The sequence below is a fragment of the Zootermopsis nevadensis genome, unplaced genomic scaffold, assembly GCF_977971745.1.
Source record: "Zootermopsis nevadensis isolate Lab colony 2312 unplaced genomic scaffold, Znev_1.0 Znev_ptg000057l, whole genome shotgun sequence".
Lineage (NCBI taxonomy): Eukaryota > Metazoa > Arthropoda > Insecta > Blattodea > Termopsidae > Zootermopsis > Zootermopsis nevadensis.
Window position 1 is genome coordinate 957,130 of NW_028259188.1, and position 22,186 is coordinate 979,315.

Sequence of the window (22,186 nt, forward strand, 5' to 3'; positions counted from 1 at the left end):
CTCATTCTTTGGGGCTTATTGGACCACGGCGGAAGAACAAGGCTTATCTCAACAGCATTTAAGAATCCAGTCCGTACCGCGAAGAAAACACAACGCCTCACCGTTACAAAGATCAACTGGTTAACGCTGTTTAATGAAATAATAGATTTTTATTCTGATAATTAATTAACCCTTCGAAGCCGAAGCTCGTCTAAATAGCATTTAAGAATTCAGTCCGTACCGCGAAGAAAACACAACGCCTCACCGTTACAAAGATCAATTGGTTAACGCTGTTTAAGGAAATAATAGATTTTTATTCTGATAATTAATTAACCCTTCGAAGCGGAAGCTCGTCTAAATAGCATTTAAGAATCCAGTCCGTACCGCGAAGAAAACACAACGCCTCATCATTACAAAGATCAACTGGTTAACGCTGTTTAAGCAAATAATCGCTGTTTATTCTGATAATTAATTAACCCTTCGAAGCCGAAGCTCGTCTAAATAGCATTTAAGAATCCAGTCCGTACCGCGAAGAAAACACAACGCCTCACCATTACAAAGATCAACTGGTTAACGCTGTTTAAGGAAATAATAGATTTTTATTCTGATAATTAATTAACCCTTCGAAGCGGAAGCTCGTCTAAATAGCATTTAAGAATCCAGTCCGTACCGCGAAGAAAACACAACGCCTCACCATTACAAAGATCAACTGGTTAACGCTGTTTAAGCAAATAATCGCTGTTTATTCTGATAATTAATTAACCCTTCGAAGCCGAAGAGAGAGAAAGCTGAGGCTATTAATTTGGAGGTTTAATACATAATTTAGAAGTTCCTACTGAGGGGAGGGGGGTAAATTTTGACGGCGTTAAGGGGAGGTAAATTTTGATTAATTTAAATCGGGAGGGCTGCATGAGAAGCTTGCAGTGGCAACTTGGAACTTGGGACGAAGCTCGTCTAAATAGCATTTAAGAATCCAGTCCGTACCGCGAAGAAAACACAACGCCTCACCATTACAAAGATCAACTGGTTAACGCTGTTTAAGGAAATAATAGATTTTTATTCTGATAATTAATTAACCCTTCGAAGCCGAAGCTCGTCTAAATAGCATTTAAGAATCCAGTCCGTACCGCGAAGAAAACACAACGCCTCACCATTACAAAGATCAACTGGTTAACGCTGTTTAAGGAAATAATAGATTTTTATTCTGATAATTAATTAACCCTTCGAAGCGGAAGCTCGTCTAAATAGCATTTAAGAATCCAGTCCGTACCGCGAAGAAAACACAACGCCTCACCATTACAAAGATCAACTGGTTAACGCTGTTTAAGCAAATAATCGCTGTTTATTCTGATAATTAATTAACCCTTCGAAGCCGAAGCTCGTCTAAATAGCATTTAAGAATCCAGTCCGTACCGCGAAGAAAACACAACGCCTCACCATTACAAAGATCAACTGGTTAACGCTGTTTAAGGAAATAATAGATTTTTATTCTGATAATTAATTAACCCTTCGAAGCCGAAGCTCGTCTAAATAGCATTTAAGAATCCAGTCCGTACCGCGAAGAAAACACAACGCCTCACCATTACAAAGATCAACTGGTTAACGCTGTTTAAGCAAATAATCGCTGTTTATTCTGATAATTAATTAACCCTTCGAAGCCGAAGCTCGTCTAAATAGCATTTAAGAATCCAGTCCGTACCGCGAAGAAAACACAACGCCTCACCGTTACAAAGATCAACTGGTTAACGCTGTTTAAGGAAATAATCGCTGTTTGTAGCGAGAATCACACGAATCACATTGTGGGCGAAACGCAGAATTAATTGACGTTAAAAGCAGATGGTACTTTTAGTTACCGCTGTGCTCTAAAAGGTTAATCACCGGGTGTATGAAGTTGAGAAAACAAAGGAGACCGCCGATGTCAACGTTGGTTTGATTTTGTTCCACCGTTTTCAAATTTTACGCAGTTATAATGATCGCAATTTATGTTATTCGAATTTCAGTTCAGAAATATTTCTTGTTCGCGACGAAACAAAGTTCGTCTCTTCTCCCTGCGGCTGTGTTTATTGACTTCGTGATCCGGTTACACTTTGGATTGCTAACCACTTACGGTAAGGACACTTTTTATTGTCAATAAAATACATTTTAATGGTGAATTTATACGAGAGTTACTTCAAAAGTCATGGCAACTAATTTTTTGGGGGGCAAACACGTTATATTGAAGAAAGTTCAAAAATACGAGGTGCGATCGGAAAGTTTCCAGACTGTGTCAACAGAGGGCGAACCGGATGTAGTACGAGCTTCTGCCGCTAGGGGGTGCGGCCTACATTCATAGTGAATCAGTGTGCCAGCCGGCATCATCGAATTAGCATTTGTTTCTTAGTTACGGGCGTTTTGGAAGTGCATTACACCGACCCTCCTGCGATTTCGGAATGGCGTGTGCATCAAATTTTGCCAAAGACTCGCCAAAACGGCTACGGAAACCTATGAAATGCTAAAGCAAGCATTTGGGGAGTCCGCAAACTTTTGTGTGGCCTTCACGTTTTAAAAATGGCCGAACCTCTGTCGATGATGACGAGCGTTCTGGACGACCATCTTCGAGCACAACGCCCGAAAATGTTGCCATTCACGAAGATCGACGTCGTACCATCAACGACTTTTGCGACATTGTTGGGATAGGCTATGGGACCTGTCAGCTGATTCTAAAGGACGACGCATCCTGTCTGAGGACCAGAAGCAGAATCGACTTGACTTCTCGTTTGTCAGGAGCTCAAAGATCTTGCAAGAACCGACCCCAACTTCCTTTCTAAGCTCCGTGTGACTTCTTCCTCTTCCCAAAGATGAAAATTCAGCTAAAGGGAAGGAGATTTGAGACGATAGAAGAGATTCAGGCAGAATCGCAGATGGTGCTTGACAGGCTGACAAAGAAAGATTTCCAGGGATGCTTCCAGGCTTGGCAGCGGCGCTGGGATCGTTGTGTTCACTCCCAGGGGAACTACTTCGAGGGTGATGGATGAATTTAATACCTGAGATAAGTGTACGGTTTTTTTTTTTTAATAGGCGCAGTCTTGAAACTTTCCGATCGCACCTCGTATGCATATGAAAGGGCAAGATTTACTCCTCCGATTGGCGTAGTCAGATCAGGGAGGTGTGAATGGGTGTAGGTAATAGTAGGCATTTTGAACAGCCCTGAAAGAGCAGAATGTGCACCAGTAGGAGAACTCTCTAATGCAGTTAACGAACACCCGGAGTCAGTACTGTGGTATTGAGGAATGCCATGACGTATTGAACCGGAACTAGGGCGGTTTTCATTTGCTAACGGTTCAGGACACGATACACGCCCTCGTTTCGATTAATGTAGCTCGTTTCGGTTGTGTTTCAGTCTGATCCGTCGGGACTCACGACCAGAGCCGTCGATCCGCTGCGCCATCTTGACTGGCGCCACTCGCGTGCCCGCCGTGGCTCACGACCACAGGTCTGCAGCGAGACTACGCATCGACGCCAAAGTTCTTGTGTTCGTGGAGACGACGTACTCGCGCCTCGGCCGTGAGATTGCAGAGCTCCTAGTCTACAACAGAATCAAGTGAGTTCCACTAGAGGCTATGTGTAGTTCCTAGTCTACAACATAATAAAGTGAGTTCCACTAGAGGCGCTGTGTAGTTCATAGTCTACAATATAATAAAGCGAGTTCCACTAGAGGCGCTGTGTAGTTCATAGTCTACAACAGAATCAAGTGAGTTCCACTAGAGGCTATGTGTAGTTCGTAGTCTACAACATAATAAAGTGAGTTCCACTAGAGCCGCGGTGTAGTTCATAGTCTACAATATAATAAAGTGAGTTCCACTAGAGGCGCTGTGTAGTTCACAGTCTACACCAGGATTCAAAGGAGTTCCACTAAAGGCGCTGTGTAGTTCATAGTCTACACCATGATCAAGTGAGTTCCCCTAGAGGCCATGTGTAGTTCCTGGTCTACAGCAGAATAAAGTGAGTTCTACTAGAGGCGCCGCATAGTTCATAGTCTACAACAGAATAAAGTGAGTTCCATTAAAGGCGCCGCGTAGTTCATAGTCTACACCAGGATCAAGTGAGTTCCACTAAAGGCGCCGTGTAGTTCCTAGTCTACACCAGGATCAAGTGAGTTCCACTGAAGGCGATGTGTAGTTCATAGTCTACAATAGAATAAAGTGAGTTCCACTAAAGGCGCTGTGTAGTTCATAGTCTACAATAGAATAAAGTGAGTTCCACTAGAGGCTCTGTGTAGTTCATAGTCTACACCAGGATCAAGTGAGTTCCGCTAGAGGCGATGTGAAGTTTACAGTGCAGCAGAATCAGTTGAGTTATGTCATGAAGTTTCTCTTGGCCAGTAAGCCCATGGTCCAGGTGTCAGGGCTTGACGCACCTGCTGAGACCTGGAAAGAGCGCACAGTCTCTGCGTCTCCCATAGCAGCTTCTACCTAACAGAACAATTCGAGATTTGTACCTCACCTGTTGTTATTGTATTTTTTGTGTGGCACTACTGCTTTGTGCCAGGAGGTCCCTGGTTCAGCTACTGCCACTGAAGTTTTACATGGTTTTCCTCTGTCCCCGCACACATATGCTGATATTCTACCTCACATTCGGTCACGACCTCTTCCTTTCCTGTTCTTGCTTTTGAGATCTGTGGTCTGAGATGCTAGAACTAACTTCTTCTGAAATAATCAAGTTGCTTATTTTAAGGAATTATCATCACTTGCAATGCAACAGGTCAGTGTTGGACATAGATTGCTTTAGCGTCGTGATTGAAACTGAAGTCATGACTTCTGCGTAGACGTTTATCTGGATCTGCTTGCAATTCCTGGATCCTGAACACTTCTGTGCATGAACAGTTGGGACGTCGCTGAAATCGTGACAATATTTGGTTGACAGAATCTTTACTCTAAATATATTAAGATGCTCGGTGGTTGTGGTTTGTGTGTCGCCAGGTACAAAGTGGAGGTGTCGGGTAAATCGCTGCCGGTACTCACGAACCTTGACAAAGGCAAGTACGGCGTGATAGTGTTTGAGAACCTCAACAAGTACCTGCAGATGGACAAGTGGAATCGGGAGCTGCTCGACAAGTACTGTCGCGAGTACAGTGTCGGTATCGTGGGATTTAACCCACCAAGTGAGGAGACGCTTGTCGGGGCCCAGCTGCGAGGGTTTCCGCTCTTCATACACACCAACCTCAGGCTAAAGGTCAGTTCACCATGAGGATGGATACATTGCATCTTTGTTAGGTTATTTAATGATGATGTTTCAACTCCTGACACTTGTTTAAAGTGTCTAGGTAGGGAACCGTTTAGGAAGTGGCGTCTTGGAAGACCAAGAAGGTTTGGGGCAGGGGGACAACACTACGATGGATCTGTGGGAGATGGGTTTTGTGTATGGAATTGGGTCGGGTGTTGGCTGTCGGTATCAGCACTGTCACATCTTTTGATTCTGCTACTGCGGAGTTGTAGATAAGCGAGGTCATATGAGAACAACGTACAAATTTGATGAACCTCCACAGGAATCAAGTTAAAATCTGGTTATTTGTGTTTTGATCTGCTGTCTTTTCCAGGTAAAATTAATATTTGTCACATGAAAAGTATTTTAGTGAAGGTCGTAGTTGTCTTCGTTCCAAAATTTAGCTGTAAATGAAATGCAATAGAATCCTCATGGAAAAGAATAATTTGAAATGAGGACTGATCCTGATACCTGGCTGCAAAGAGTTTCTGCTCTCCTTGTGGCGAAGCTGCTAATGGATTTCGGCTGTTTATCGGCGAGTGACCAGCGTGAGTTCTTGTTATGCACTCAGGGCGGTCAGTATGAACTGCAGAGTTTGGCTTTTATTTGTTCATATGAGTTGTGCTACAAAGACTCGTGATTTTTGTGGCCTTTGTTGTATTATAAAATGTTTCTGACATCGCAGCGAAGTTAAGAGATGTTTAACGTCAAGAAGTGTCTTTGTTGCTGTTCGGTATCTGATGTTGGAAACATTAAAATTAAAATATGTTCAACACAGATTTTATGCATTTATTGCTGCGAAACCTCAAAGATGAAAATGTAAATCTCATATATTTGGGAAAGAAAGTGGGTAGGAAAAAGGATGAGATGAGGAGTTTAAAAAATTTGACGCTGTAGTAAGATTTTCGCTGTGATGTTGTTATTGCCAGCTATCAGAGTGGAAGATGATTCTGAATCTGATTTCTAGTGTTTATGTGAATTTAATTTCCTTCTGCTGCTGTTCTTAGGACGCGGCGCTGAATGCGGGCTCCCCGATTCTGCGGTTGACGCGTGCGGGAGAGACGGCGTGGGGTGCTCTTCCAGGTGAGGACTGGACAGTGTTCTCTCCAAACCACTCGACGTACGAGCCGCTCGCCTGGGCCACCCGCAACTCCGAGGACTTCCTAAGTGAGGAGACAACCAGGGTTCCACTCCCGACAGTGCTACAGGTTTGTCTGTCTTATCAGTTTCAGTTTCTCTTGTCATTTCATTGCCTTTATCAGGGATTCTGTTACGTATTTTCACCATATGTTCACTTCCATGACAGTCCTTTGTAGCTGGACAAGTCTGTGGTCCATGCCCCAGTTTGTTTCCCTAAGATATTATCTAACGGTTTTTGAAATTTATATTACGCAAAGAACATGGGCTGGCAGCCCGACATAGTGGAAACTTCCGTTGAGGGTGTTTTGGTTTACCTCACACCCTATTTCTGCCCGTCTGTGGCTGACCAATAGGAGAGGAATTGCTCTCACTTGAACTAGTTTCTCGACCAAGAAGTGGATTAAGTTTCAGTCTGGCCGACCAATTAGAATTTGCAGATTTAAGCAAACAAAAACTTTGTTTTAAAAGAGAAAGTTTTTGTTTAGCGTTGGTGACGCTAAGAATACTTGCAGCTTGGTCCTGGTACACAGCGTCGCCCCTTTGGTGCCGCTGCACGGATGATCAGTTTCAAATTATTATTCAAGTTATCCGAGAGATGGCCAGAAGAAAGGTGATTCATGTTTCCTATTTTTTTGTTTTGTTTTGTATGAACTTCAACGCCAATAATAATTACTGGCTTATTTCAAAACTGCAGCACAATTGAATGCATACCCATACCCCCGAGATGACGTCATGACTCCACTAACAGCTAGGCAGCACCCACGTACACATCACCTCACTCCGGTTTACCGTTAAACCAATAATGGCCCCATCCCTGAGTAAGAAGAACCGAAGTTGATGGCGAGGAGGTGTACGGGTGGACCTTGGTCTTTGCCTTAAAATAAATGATACTCGTTATGTCTGGTTTAATTACAGCCTCGGAGAGCAGCAGAAACTTTACACCCGTAACAGTTTCTAGGCTCATTTGCAACCTTTGCGCAGTGCCCATTAAAATCATTCCGTCTGCGTGGATGAGACAACTTGAGAACGGATAAACTAATTTTTATTAAATATGATACTGGAGAATTTTATGAAAAATTGTTGTGCCACATCAGTTTTCATTTGTTTCAGACAAATTTAGTAGCGACTTTACATAATAAAATTTTAATTCCTTGATGAACCTTGTGACAGTAGGTCTAGGAACACATTTAAAAAAAAATATAAAATTTTAAAATTGGTTCATAGTGCAAAGTGATAAAGACAGCGCTTGATGACTCGTGCGTGTGTGTGAAATTGTCGGACATTGCGTGCCACGTGATCGTTGGCTTTGTGAATAATTTCTTACATGCCATGTGTTAAAAGTCAGGAATATGTAAGTTTCAGTATGTCAGGGCGTTAAAAATGCTCAATCGTTTCCCGTGACTTTGTTGTCTGTAGGATCACGGCGTTTATGACGGCATCCAGAGAGTTCTGTTCGGTGGCGGTCTTCGCTTCTGGCTACACAAATTACTGTTCTTGGATTCTCTGTCGTACTTGAGTCACGGACAGCTCAGTTTGAGCCTTCAGAGGTTTCTTCTCGTTGATGTGGATGATATATTTGTGGGAGAGAGGGGCACACGTCTCAAGAAGGACGATGTAGTGGTAAGTATAATATACAGATATTGAAGGACCTTACTCTCGGCTTGTTTGGTTATGTGCGTTTCATGTTTGTTTTTGTGAAGTTGTCACACTTTCTCACAGATCATATTGTGTGCTGTGTACGGATGGATGGTTTACTAACCACTAATCAGAATCAAGCATTGCTCTTGTTATGCTGGGTCGTGATACCGTATGGTGGACTTGTACGTAGAAAGCGTTTTGCTGAAAAGTACAGTCTCCATCTTCAGGACTGGAGACGCAGTATTTAACTGCGCGTCAACGTGGAACCACAGCCCAGAACAACGTCAATTGCGTTATCACCGTGAGAACTTAAAATCTCAGTGATAATGAGACGTGAGCTGTTGTGATTTTTTTAACCCTTCTACAGTTATGAAATGCAACAGAATTTAGCGTGTTTATTTAAATACGGGATAGGGTTTGTCATACTGACAATTCAAGAAACATGACAAAGCGTAAATCATTTGAACACGTACTTATATTGAAGTTTTTCAGATTAGCTGTCACTAGAGCACAACTTCAGATGTTGAAACTTGTTAAAGGTAGCGAGCAGTTGGCACGGTTCCAGTGTGAAAACCTTTAGAAATTTAGTATTTAGAATGTGATGCACTTTGTATGTTAAATGTGTTTGCTGCAGGCGCTCTTAGCGACTCAGCAGCGAATTCAACAGCTGGTGCCCGGTTTCCGCTTCAACTTGGGATTCTCAGGGAAGTACTTTCATCATGGCACGTCTGAGGAAAACTTAGGAGATGACATGTTACTTGGTAAGTTGTTGATGGATTTTAAAAAGTATTTTGTAGGTATTCAGTAGTTCTCTGTTTGCGTTCCCAAATTTTGATGAAATTGTGCGTGTGGAGTCTTTAATAAGTTTGGTATAAATTGTGAATTTGGGCGTATTGGCTAATGGGGATTTGTGAATAATTTTAAGGCTTAAAATTAATTTTACCTCTGTTTCTTTGAACTGAACTTGTTAGAACAATTGTTTATGTGAATTTTGTGTACTGACACAGTATCAGATTTCCATTGTATATTATTTCGTGATTATTTTCGAGATACATTACTGAAATGTGAGGCGGTGCTGGCATCTGCTTCTTTTTTTTTAAAAAAAGGGGGGGGGGGGGCTGCATAGAGGTGACACCTGGAGGTGCGAGCAATGCACGTGACTTGTGTTTCAGAGAATGCCGGAAGCTTCATGTGGTTCAGTCACATGTGGAACCACCAGCAGCCCCATCTGTACGACAATCTCACGCAGCTTGAGATGGATATGGTTCTCAATAGAGAGTTTGCTAAGGTAACTAACCTCAGTTCACTTGCCAAGTTACCTCAGAGAGCAGAGGTTAGAAAAGGCAGTTTTCTGTAAAATTTTCTCTGCTTCAAGTCGTATGTAATTTGAATGAAACAGGATTCATATTGAGTCGGAATTCTGTGTGTTAAGCCAAGTAACATTTTAAGACACTCATTACTACTTTCAGGTGTATGGACCCAAACTCAGGATATTTCATTGAACTTTAAGTACTGCATTTTATTCCGTAGCGTATTGGTAACTCTATATTCATTATAAATTGAGAAATAAAAAAATATATGCTCATGTATGTAAAAAGTAAAGCCATCCCACTACGCGCCACGTAGGCACTTGGGGTAAGAGCTGGTATAGCTCCTACTCATTCTTCACCTTGACACTAGATAGGGGTGAGTGGTCAGCATCGCGCTCGACTGCACTTTACCCCCGGGATAGGACCCCGGTACCCATTAGATGGGAGGTTGGGTGGGCCCCATAACCGGCCTGGACGAAGAGGCAAGAGGAAAAATCCTCTACCCCGGGGATCGAACCCTTGTTGTCCAGTCCGTAGCCAGTCACTATACCGACTGAACTACGCCGGCTCACAACGTGTGCGTCCACATATTTTAATTGCCATTTGTAACGTTCCCGTGATGCAGGTAGTTCTGTTTCAGGAACATGGCATTCCGGTGGACTCTGGTTACTCCATTGCACCTCACCACTCTGGAGTGTATCCGGTACATGAACTACTGTATGAGGCCTGGAAGAGGGTCTGGAATATCCGAGTCACGTCCACAGAGGAGTATCCGCACTTGCGTCCAGCTCGACTGCGAAGAGGTTTTATTCATAGAAACATTATGGTAATGAATTATTTTTGTACATGCCGCAGCCTGGTGACCTACATTTGTAATTTCATGACATGTCCTTGAACTTTTTATAGCGCTGTTGAATCAGATAAAATGTAAAGGAGTTCTTTCGTCTGTCTTTGCTCGGTACTTTCTCTGTGTCGTGCTGACCTCTGGTGTAGTAATTTGCTACATTTGTGTGATGTTACTGTGAACTATAAGTAGGCCATCTTGTTCTGGTTCCGACAGTTTCTGTTCTATGTCGGTCGACAAGCGGGTGTAGCGTTTGTACGAACGTGCCCATTCAATGTTACTCTGTATTGATTTGCAAATTAACAGTTATGTCTAAATATTTTTCTCTGCATGTAAAAGTAAATAAAGTTTGTCCCACTATACGCCATGTAGGCTTTTGGGGTGAGTGGAGGTATAGCTCCTCTCTTCCTTGACCTCGGCACTAGATGGGGGTGAGTGGTCAGCATCACGCCCCGGCCGGCTCTACCCCCGGGAAAGGACCCCGGTACCCATTGTAGAGGAGGCTGGGTGGGCCCCAGAGCCGGTCTGGACGCAGAGGCCAGAGGAAAAATCCTCTGCCCCCGTTGGGGATCGAACCCCGGCCGTACAGCCCGTAGCTAGTCACTATACTGACTGAGCTATCCCGGACGTAAAATCTAAATCGCACATTTTTTTAAGTGCGTTGTTTGAAATTTTAAGCGTTTATGGATTTGTTTAAGAAATACTTGTGTATGTGATTTTGGGCCTGCTGTTTCAAATCTTACATTTATTTGTTAAAATATATTGAGAAATATAAGTGTCTATGATTTGGAACTTATGTTTTTTGTGCGTATTTTTCAAGTACTATACAGCTTCTCGTTTGTCATCTTCCTTCTCTTGTAAGGGTCACGTTCACTCTTCATTTGCGTGTTCTGCCTGACTTGTCAATTGGTTAAGTACGAGCCATGTGTCACATGGCTCGTCCTTATTTTTCAGGACAGTTTGTGAAAAACAAAAATGAATGTACGTTGATTATTTTACATTTAAGTGAGATTTATTGCCTGGAATTCAGTAATATTTTTGTGGTTGATGTAATAACCGTGATGAAAGAATTATGATTCAACTACTCGGTTGCTGCATTAGCTTGGTAGTTTCTAGAATTCTGACTAGCATTTTTTTAAATTTGGTGTTCGAAGATGGAAGGGGAAATGCTTGGATCCTAGTTTATTCAGAGTGAAACTTTGAAAAACCTGAAATCTTTTTGATCCTGACTTCGTTGTCTCGTCTCTGCTCGGGACTGTAATTTACATATTTTCCGCTGTGTAGGTCCTGCCAAGACAAACCTGTGGATTGTTCACACACACAATAATGATTGAGCGATATCCAGGGGGCCGGGAGAAACTGGATGAGACAATTCAAGGAGGAGAACTGTTCCAGACAATTGTGTACAATCCGGTGAGTTTTGCTATAACTATTTTTAAATGTACAACATTTTACACGCAGGACAACCAGATATTTTGTTCAGGCTGTGAAGTTATGATGATAATGTTTTTGAACTTTGTAGCTGTCAGAATCTTGAACAAAATGAATCTAAAATTAAAATTTAACTTTATTGGACTTAATAGAAATTATGGTACAGTTCTTTCAGGCCAGATGAAAGGATTTGGTCACGTGACCTGCAGTGATCAGTAACAATTCTAACTCTTGTCGTCCCATTAGGGCTATTTTAACGGACAGCTGCCCTGTTCTTTATAGTTATTAATTAATAATCACTGAGCATCAGTGACCCATTGCTTGGTCCATTGTGCTCTGTCAGAGTTCGAAGATTGTTTGGTTGGTACAAGGTACTGTAGATAATAGAATGTTTGCCGTGGAGGTGCTGGTTTAAAGTCGCTGTTATGTGATGATATTCTTATGGCTCACGGAGCACTTTAATGCAGAATATACGACTTGATGTGTTACGGTTAATACCGAGGTCGCAACTAATATAAGACCAGTTTGCTCATATTTGTAAGACTTGAGGTTCTCACAGCGGTGAGTATGAAGATATCCGTCTTCTGGGTTATTGCGCTGTGTAGTCTGGTCGATGTTAACCAACGTTTCATCAGGGCGATGACGGAGGCAGTATGACCTCTGAAACGTTGGTTAACATCGACCAGACTACACAGCGCAAGAACCCAGAAGACAGAAATCTTGAGACTCACCGCTGTGAAAACTTCAAATATCGTCCTGTTGATGGAGGCAGTATGACCTCCGAAACGTTTGTTAACATCGACCAGACTACACAGCGTAACAACCCAGAAGACGGATATCTTCTTGCTCATATTTTATTAACAAGTTCCTTTAGCGTAACAGAAGCTGACGCTGAGTGAACAAACATGGAAGAATGGCGACAACGATTGCTCTGTGAGGTTAAGGAGAATGAGAGCCAGTCGCGTCGAGAATTAAGAACAGGTCTCGTCAAATTCAAAATGATTACTCGTAAATGAGGCTTCAAGTTGTGGCCTGCTCAGACTGAAGAATACTTCTGTGATGGGCAACAGGAAAGAGGACCGTCAAATTGAAATTTGTGTGCGGCATCTCACGTTAAATTTTTTTCCACTTTTCCCACCGCAGTATTCTCTTGATCTCTTAGTTTCAGATTTTTCACGACGCGGCACAGTGTTCCATTTTCACTTATTTACGTTGTGTTCTTCAGATTAACATCTTCATGACTCACATGTCCAACTATGGGAACGACAGGCTGGCGCTCTACACGTTCGAGTCCGTTATAAAGTTTCTGCAGTGCTGGACTAATTTGAGGCTCACAACAGCGCCGCCACTGCAGATTGGTGAGCGTTACTTCCAGCTGTATCCTGAAGAGGGAGATCCTGTCTGGGGTGTACGTATTCTGCTCTTTTGAGTCGCTTCATCTTTAAAATGTACGCGTGTTACTGTTGGCCGACCACTAATTTGTTTCTCTGCTTCAGAATCCTTGTGATGATGGAAGGCATCAGAAAATCTGGTCGCATAACAAAACATGCGAACAGCTGCCTAGGTTCCTGGTGATCGGGCCCCAGAAAACGGGTACCACTGCGCTCTACACGTTTCTTTCCATGCATCCTGACATTAGTAGCAACTTCCCGAGCCCTGACACGTTTGAAGAAATCCAGTTCTTTAACGGCAAGAACTACTACAGGGGGCTGGATTGGTGAGCACATAGCGGACTGAGCGTTCTTACGTAGCATGACTAGCGTTCTTGGTTCAGGTTAGAACAGGAAGGAATTTGTCTCTCTCTTCCACCTATCTCCTTACTTCCTCACTCTTTTTTTGTCTGTCTGGTCCACATTTTTTACTCTCTGTGGCTTGTGCCGTGTTTACTTGCTGTGGATGTAGGCAGAGCTAAATATTCCGAGTATAGCGCGTGTTCAACTCTTCACTGCATCTGGTATTGTTTGTGTCTCAGACAGTAAGCGCTACAGTGAAACGTCTATCCATCGTTCCCGGATGCATTGTCTGTTTTGTTCGGTCCCTGATATGTCCCATATAAAACAATGTTACATTTTCCCGCTTCTATCGTTCCTCGAACTATCGTTCAAAAATCTTAGTCCCGGCCCACAATTTTCCCTCAATGATCGTTTCTGAGAAATTAAAATGCTGGGTTTTGAGATAAATTAATACCGAAAGACTCACAATGTTTTTGGAATACACAGTAGCGGTAACCTGTTATGTCGCCCAACCAGCACAGATTCTTTTAGAATGAGGGGTGATAGTTGGAGTGAATGGCGGTGCTCATTGTCAGAAATTTTAAGATTTTAATTAGGGTGCACTCATATTTCGTTCCAGCGATGCCAGATGGCATGTGCAGTGTGAATTTCTTCACAAATGCTTTTACGTATTATAAGTACAAAGGAAAGGCGGGCGACACTTTTCATTCTTCTGGTTCATCTCGTGTCTTCTACAGCTACGTTTCGTTTCTTTGAGTTTGGCAGTAATAGTATTTCCATTCTTCCTGTTATTGTCCGCGAAGGTTGAGGGAGTGGTGAGGAAGACGACGAATACGAGCCCGAAGCTATGCCGAGTTTTGCCGAAGCATTGGCAAAAGTGAAGTCGTTCTTTTATGCGCTTAATATTAGTGAACGTGACGAAGAAAACATTTTGAACGTGGAAAGGGCTCTGTTTGGCCTAAAACGTAAAGTTTCGACAAACCAGTTGTCCATTAAAGACTTTTTTGGTAAAAAGAAGTAACTCTGAAAGAGAAACATTAAGTTTTTTAAAATTTTTAATGCTTTCCCGCAACTATCGTTTTCCCGTATTCATCGTTTTTATTTCCCACCCCCGCCGAAAACGATGCATCGAGGTTTCACTGTATTCTTTATATTCTTATGTTGGTAACACTATAGCACTGTTTAAACAGTCATATAGTTAGAGGTCTCGGAACGTGTCTAGAGAAGTTGCCGTATCGATATTTTGTTGACAATTATGAAACAACCGAGGCTGGATATGTAACGCAAGGTGGAGGGAATTATCAAGTAGGAGCAAAATGCTGTGTTGCTGAGCGGTGCCTACTCTTTCTCCTTTAGTTGTGGCATTGAAATGCACGGCTGTGGATGATAAACGTCGTTCGTGGACGGTGTTCTGGAGTGATGCTTTTGAAAAAGCTTTGAAAGTCTGCGTTTTATTGTACCTTGAAATTGTCATTGTCTTCCACTGACTTGATGTCATTCTTCCAAGAAATACTTGAGTTTGGGGGACGGGAAGACATCGCATTATGTGAACGTTGAAAATTTACAGCTGTGTGAATTGAAATGCACCCAAACTTGCCCTTACTGAGAGAGACGCTTCATTTTCGGATGCTTTAAGTCTGTCAAGTATAATTGTGATTTTACCCTCAGGGACAGTCTGAATGGACAGTACTTTTAAGTTTTGAGACAAGAAAGCTGAACATTGTCTTCAGCTGTAATTTTAACATTTGTGTCAACTTCTTGTCTGGTGTCTTGCCACGTGTGTTAATGTCATTATTTTTAGAGAGGTAGTTGAGGATGAATGTATTTTGAACGGTCAGTACATTCCATGTTATTCTTCCTGGCCTCTCGTTTGTGGGTGCGTCACGGGTTTGGGCGAGTTCACATTCCGATATTGCTTCACAAGGGGGTATTTGCGTTGGATGCGTTGCAGCTGTGGACACGTGAGTTTGTATTGCTGACACTGCTGAGTCGTGATACTAACGCACAGACAAACATTCGGTACCTTCTAAGATGCCCCCCTATTAAAATACTTTGAAATACTTAGGTAAAGTGAAAGTGTCTTGTAGTGGCGTTGTCACAGCCTCACTAAAGTAAAGTAAAGTTTGTCCCGCTATACGCCATGTAGGCGCTTGGGGTGAGAGGAGGTATAGCTCCTCTCTTCCTTGACCTCGGCACTAGATGGGGGTGAGTGGTCAGCATCACGCCCCGGCCGGCTTTACCCCCGGGAAAGGACCCCGGTACCCATTGTAGAGGAGGCTGGGTGGGCCCCAGAGCCGGTCTGGACGCAGAGGCTAGAGGAAAAATCCTCTGCCCCCGTCAGGGGTCGAACCCTGGTCGTCCAGCCCGTAGCTAGTCACTATACTGACTGAGCTATCCCGGCTCATCACAGCCACACTATAGTTCTATAAAAAATGTGGAGTTGTTTTCTGCGTGTCTCGAGTATTGGGTACGCATGGCAGATGTTTTTCATTAGACTAGTAGTTGCAGACAAGCGTGCTACAGCGAAGTACGTTGCTTCTGAAAAAGTTCCTCCATTACGTTCCCCTAACACGCCGGCCAGAGGCCAGGAAGAAGAATAATATGGACTATTATAGCCGCTCAGTAATAGGAGCTTCGCTCCTTGGTAATCACTTGACTCTTTTCAGGAGTGTTAACGGTATATAACTCCCGACAACTAGAAGCTTCCTTTATCGCTGAATATAATACTTTATTTATACACAATTTAATTATTTAAGAATAAATACAGATGTGCAGATGATAATACTTGGCTTTAGCCACAAGACGATGATCTCAGAACTGTTGGGTTTGCGTGCAGCTACCTCGAAAGTTTGTTGAAGAGTATCCTCTCAACCTATTTAATGCATAAGGTCCAGCAACATTATCTGCTGAGTCACAATGAATCATCAAGTCTAACTAACTTTCTACACATTTCCGCCATAATAATATGACACTTGGGACTACAACCAATTCACAACAGTTTATTGCCCTGGTGTAGAAACACAAGACTCCTGGGAACCGAAGGTCCTCGGACGTCTTTGTCGTAAACAGTTAGGTATATGCCATGAACTGGAAGTAAACATCCCAGTATTACCCTCGAAACACAACAACAAGTTAGAATTTTGAAAGGAAAAGTAAAAAGAAATTCAGCCTAATAAAATAATAAAAGAAGTAAATGGTAGGATCAAATTACCTCAGCAGAAGATGTAATTTGGACCGTTACACTATGAATGCATTTGAATTGCATTGCATAAGCACTGAATACTCAATAAAATAATTTTTCTGATTAAAGTTAACGTCGATGGTAACTGTGGTGCTGTTTCACAGGTACATGAGTTTCTTCCCAGTTCCTAAGAATGATACAGCTCGCTACCTGTTCGAGAAGAGTGCAACTTACTTCGATGGGGATCTGGTTCCAAGGCGAGCGCATGCGCTGTTGCCTCATGCAAAACTGGTGAGACGCTGTGCTAAGGATCAAACTTTTGGGACAGGTGGTCTGTTTGCAACCGTGTAAATTCATTTTTAATAATAACCGTGTTCGGTAACATCTTGGTTCTGAATTCAGTTGTATGGATGCCGTATGCTTTCATAGTTTTTGAATACAATAGGATTTATTTGCATTCTAAAGAGTTCTCATAGGACCAAGCAAAAGGTTTTAGAACATGACGTAACACAAATACAATACTTGTTTCCAATACAAATGTAAATTACGTAGTTATGACAGTGATTTATAGTCGGTATTACCACAAAAATAATTACATAAGAAAGCATAATCATTTTTGCTTACGTGTTTTTGTAATAGCTCAGAATTTTTGGCTGATATAAATTCTTCTGTTTAATTGAATGAGTGAGATAGGAGATGCCATTTTAGTTCTGGCTTAAACTTCTTTGTACATGATTCAGACTTTTTTCTAGTGGGAGGGAAGATTTCTGAATAGCCTAATTCCTGTGTAGTAAACTCCATTTTGTGGATATCCGACTTTGTTTGAAAATTCTCTACGTTGTCAGCTACAAATGATGATAATGAGAGCAAGAATTTGCTGGCTAGTGGAAGAATATTAAACTTCTTAAATAATTCCATACATGAGGCTATCCTTTTAGTGCCTGCCATTATTCTGATGATCATCTTTTGAATGTAAAATACTTTTCTGCTATCTGTTGAGTTTCCCCATAAAATAATTGCATTTGACGTGATCGAATGGAAGTAAGCAAAGTAGCCTCTGGGCCAAGATTTGAACCTGGGACCTCCTGAATATGAAGCAGGAGGGTTACCCACTCAACCACAACATTTGGTGTCTGTCCTGTAGTAGAGGGGCTGGCGTGTGGCAGAAGAGTTTAAATCCCCTATTCCAAAATGGATAAAAGTTACTGTAATTATATCATACTTTTCTCTTCATCATAATAGTATGATCTGTTTTGCAGATTTGTAAGTTCTCTTAAATACAGGTAATGGCAGGTGAGATGTGAGGTTCTCGCAGTGGTGGAAATGTTAGAGTTGTTCTTCTGTTGTGTGATGCCGTGTGGACTTCTAAGTAGACGCCAGTGTTTTGGAGAGATGTAGTGCCTGCCTGAAGGTGGAGATGATATGTCTCTCCGAAACATCGGCATCTACCTGTAAGTCCACGACCCACAAGACCTACATTGGCAGGCTGTTGAATAAAAGCTGAGCTGACGACAGATTTGTACTGTGTTCCTCTGATGAATTACAGGTATAAAGATATCCGGCTCTTCCCAAATTTGAAATTATACAGCATCACATCATAAGACGTGTCTATTGTGTTTCTTTCTTCTGCCATTTATTTCCATCTTACAGCAGAGGATTTTCCCATGAAAAATGTCATTATGTTTTCGTGTTTCACTGCCCATAATCATTTTCACTTCTGTAAGTTGATACAGTGTCTTTAAGTGATCTGTGACCGTATTATTTTGTTATCTATGTTTAGATCTCCCAAGTAGTCTCTTCTCTTCAAGTTTTTTGACTAATATTATGTCAACATTTTTCATCTCTTCTTTCCGTGTTATATCTGTCTCATACGCCTTCATCCGATCACTTTATAATGTTTTCTGAATCATGTGACTTACTAACCTAACCTCATTGTTCAGTTTTCTCCGTCCTCCTATTATTTCCTCCTCAGGTCCAAATGTTCTCCTTTCTATTTTGTTCTCAGACGTCCTCAGCGTGTGTTTGAAGTTTGCTTAGTTCGACGTGGTTGTTAATATGCGTGTACTTGCAGGTGACCATTCTCATATCGCCAGCACGTCGAGCATACAGTTGGTACCAACACACACGGGCACATGGCGATCAAGTGGCTCTCAATTATTCCTTCCACCAGGTCATCACAGCGAGCGACACGGCGCCCAAACCTCTGCGTGAACTCAGAAACAGGTCAGACATGGTGAGACTTCAGGTTCTCGCACCAGTGAGAAATGTATTTCTGTGCTTACGAGTTTACTCAGCATTGCAACCCAGAAGACGAACATCATCAGGCCAGGCACTGCGTGTTAGATTTTGTTGAGTAGTCGCTGATAAGTCCAGAAGAGTGGCCGTCCCAGTTAGCACCGTGGCTCCTGAACCCAGTATTGGGAAAGTCTGATTGGGTTTCAGTAGAAGAGACAGCAGTGTCGGAATGTGGACATTTCTTTACATTCTGATGTTTTACTGTTTCAGTTTTGTGGATCAGTGGGTTTGTTGTGATTGTTCTTTTTAAATCGTTGCTTTTGAAAATAGGCCAGGTCGCCGGTCTCGCGCTGTGTTAAGATGTAATGACGTGGACAGTAGTACAGATATTAGGAACGTATGTCGTTCCTGTTCATTTTGTGGGTTAATTTAAATTACTAATTTTAATTCAAGTTGATTTGTTCGATAAAATTAGCTTTCTTCATTATTTCATCTGCTGGAAGTTTTATGTTCCAGAGTCAGAATTCGGAAGGAACTTTGTGAAACTGGAATCGTGTGGGACTTGGAACATATTTCAAAAGTGTTCCATTATGTGTATTTTTTTATGAACTGCGTCCTGTGTTATTTAAGTCTCTAATACACCTGTGATGGGGTAATACACGGCCGTAGTATGAAGCAAGCGCTCTGCAAGAGATCATAATGTCAACTGGGGTGACTGAAATACATGTATAAGTAGGATTTGAGGTTTTCACATGGTGATCCAAAGATGGCTGTCTTCTGAGTTGTTACGCAGTGAAGTCAGGTAGAAATTTACCAGCGTTTGAGATGTCCTTGCTGCCTGCATCATCAGGGCAGTGGTGCATCCAGCAAGGGACTCTGAAACGTCGGTAAACTTCTACCTGACTTCACTGCGTAACAACTCAGAAGACAGCCATCTTAAAATAAACATATGTTCTGTGGTGCAGTGTACTGATTTTATGAGGACAAGTGCAATGCATTGAAAGTTCTTAAGTTGTGAGGGAATTTCTGAATTTTGTTGAAGTGTGTTCAGTTACAGTTTTGGTACGCTCAAATTTTAATGGATTTTTGACTTTACAAAGCGAATTGTGACCTGTTTTTGATTTTCATTTCATACAGATTATGTATAACTTCCGGCGGAGAATCTGTTGTTGAAAGTCTGAATTTAGTTTCATTGCATGCAGTCATTTTTTTTGGGACCAGGAAACTTGATAATAATTTTGAGAAGTTTTTATGAAGACTTTCATATGTGCATGACCACCCACGACCGTTCAGCAGATCGTTGGTTTTATTTTGTGTTGTCATTAGGTGCCTGAATCCTGGCAAATACTCGCAGCACCTGGAACGCTGGTTGTCCTATTATCCGCCCCAGCAGCTACACATCATCGATGGTGACCAGTTACGGTCGAACCCTGTCGAAACGATGAACGAACTGCAGCGTTTCCTCAAAATCCAGCCACCTTTCGATTACTCCACACACCTCAGGTATTGCTGAATCTGTACTTGGTGATGGACACTAAATTATTGGTGCATGAACCAGAGGGTCTACGTCGCTTGCTGCAATGTGGGGACTTAGAGAGGCTGGAAGGAATCTGGTGGTTCTGACAACAAATAACTTTAATTGAAATTCAAAATAGAATATATATATATATATATATATATATATATATATTTGTGTAAGATTGTGGTGATATGTCTCTGTGAGAAATTTTAACTGGGATAGATGAATTTTTTTTTTTCCAACTTAAAATTATTAGCCATGAGGTTTTAAAATTTTTCCACATCCATGTTTTTGTGATTTTATACACACAGAAAACATTTAATTAAAGCATTTGCATGTGTCGCAAAGTTTCACAAGTGTCAGTTAACCCCCCCTCCCCCATTCCCTTTTTTTTTGGGGGGGGGGGGGCATTTTAATTATATGACGCTGAAAATTTATTTTATTTCAAAGGCATCTGTCACTGTTGATGCTCCCAGCTTTCATGAGCACGCTTTAAAATATGGAGGACAGTCTTTGCTTTGAAATGTTCACGAGTGTCTGTGTGTGTGTTCGTCCATTTTACTACTTGGCTTTTCTGTAAATTAATGCACATATAAACAATTCTTTGTTAATCTGCAGAAAATGGATATCTGAAAGTAGCTTAATTGGTCCACATCCTGGAGAAAGGTTTTTATGTTATCGTTTCGGATTTTGAATCTTCTAAACTGTAAGACAGAGACAAAATAGAAAATAAAGAAAAATGTGTGTTTTCACAAGGCATTTCCAAAACCGACAGCATTCTTCACCAAAACGGTGCTCAGGAGGATGTTTTGACCTAGGAGGGATGAAATAAGTGGGGAATTTAGAATATTGCATAACGACGAGCTGCGTGAATTGTACAGGTCGCCTAGCACAGTGAGGACAGTGAAATATAGGAGGCTCCGGTGGGCTAGACATGTGACACGGAGGCGGAGGCAAGGAGTGTACACTGGATTTTGGTAGGGAATCCTTCTAGAAAGTGTTAACTGGGCAGACCAAGAAGGAGATGGGAGGATAACATCAAGATGAATCTTAGAGGGGAGTTGGCTGTGAGGATGGCAAATGGATGGAGTTGGCTCAGGTTTGTGGCCGGTGGCGGGCTCTGGTGTTGTCGGTGTTGAACCTGCGGGTTCTGCTAACAGGGAGTTAGTTAGTTACTTATATTCCAGCAATAGGGTGCTCTTGTAGAATTTTGTGTTCTGAACAAAAAAATGGCTGAAATACAGAAAGGAGTAGAATTTTCATTATCCATATATGCCAGAAGAGCAGAGAATTATTGAGTTTTCAACATTAGCCACAGGATTCTTCATAAATGTGTTCACAGAATCTAGTGATCTCTGAGTAAGGTAAATAAAATTAATGTATGTCTCAAAACTTGTGACAGGTCCTTGAAGTTGGGAGGGGGGGGGGGGTCCCCATGAATCTGGATATGTGCATTGCCCAACACGCAGACTGATAAAGAAACTCTAAAAGCAAACTGTTCTCTATTGCTCGTATATACAAAGAACTCCGCTTAGAACCTGTGCCTGGAATTTTGTATAAACAGATCTCATTGTGGTTTTGAACACCGAAAAGGTCTGTGCTCTAGCGCGTGCATTTCAGTCCGGAAGCCGTAAGTCGTCGTCCTTGTATAAACCAGCCCCCTTCCAGTCACCTCACTGCCGAAGGCATTTTCTATTTTGGCTTATGCAAGAAGTGGCAGATGATAAGTTAATTCTTTTTCTTAATTCTGTTCTTACAATGTTCTGTCCAGGTATGACCCTAAGAAGGGTTTCTTCTGTCAAGTGATAAACGGGGACCATACAAAATGTTTGGGTCGGAGTAAAGGTCGCCAGTATCCCCCCATGGAGGACAAGTCTTACAAACTGTTGCAGGTAAACAGCTTTTTATGTGTCTCTATGCTTAACTTCTCTGTTA

The 22,186-nt window shown here is 42.0% G+C and overlaps 1 protein-coding gene across 5 annotated transcripts in view; it reads left to right on the forward strand.

Moving 5' to 3' along the window:
* Positions 1-22,186, forward strand: part of sfl (N-deacetylase and N-sulfotransferase sfl) — a 91,895-nt gene that overhangs the window by 60,310 nt on the left and 9,399 nt on the right. For 4 of the 5 annotated variants that reach the window (XM_087361391.1, XM_087361394.1, XM_087361392.1 and 1 more), the window contains exons 3-16: positions 3,359-3,559; positions 4,938-5,190; positions 6,228-6,428; positions 7,777-7,980; positions 8,633-8,759; positions 9,171-9,286; positions 9,949-10,134; positions 11,437-11,565; positions 12,809-12,991; positions 13,080-13,300; positions 16,662-16,788; positions 18,569-18,720; positions 20,059-20,235; positions 22,023-22,143. In XM_087361391.1, the coding sequence (XP_087217517.1) occupies positions 3,359-3,559; positions 4,938-5,190; positions 6,228-6,428; positions 7,777-7,980; positions 8,633-8,759; positions 9,171-9,286; positions 9,949-10,134; positions 11,437-11,565; positions 12,809-12,991; positions 13,080-13,300; positions 16,662-16,788; positions 18,569-18,720; positions 20,059-20,235; positions 22,023-22,143 (2,398 nt within the window). Of the gene's footprint in view, positions 1-3,358; positions 3,560-4,937; positions 5,191-6,227; positions 6,429-7,776; positions 7,981-8,632; positions 8,760-9,170; positions 9,287-9,948; positions 10,135-11,436; positions 11,566-12,808; positions 12,992-13,079; positions 13,301-16,661; positions 16,789-18,568; positions 18,731-20,058; positions 20,236-22,022; positions 22,144-22,186 lie in introns of those variants that run through there. The other variant, XR_015538831.1, reaches the window with a different exon arrangement.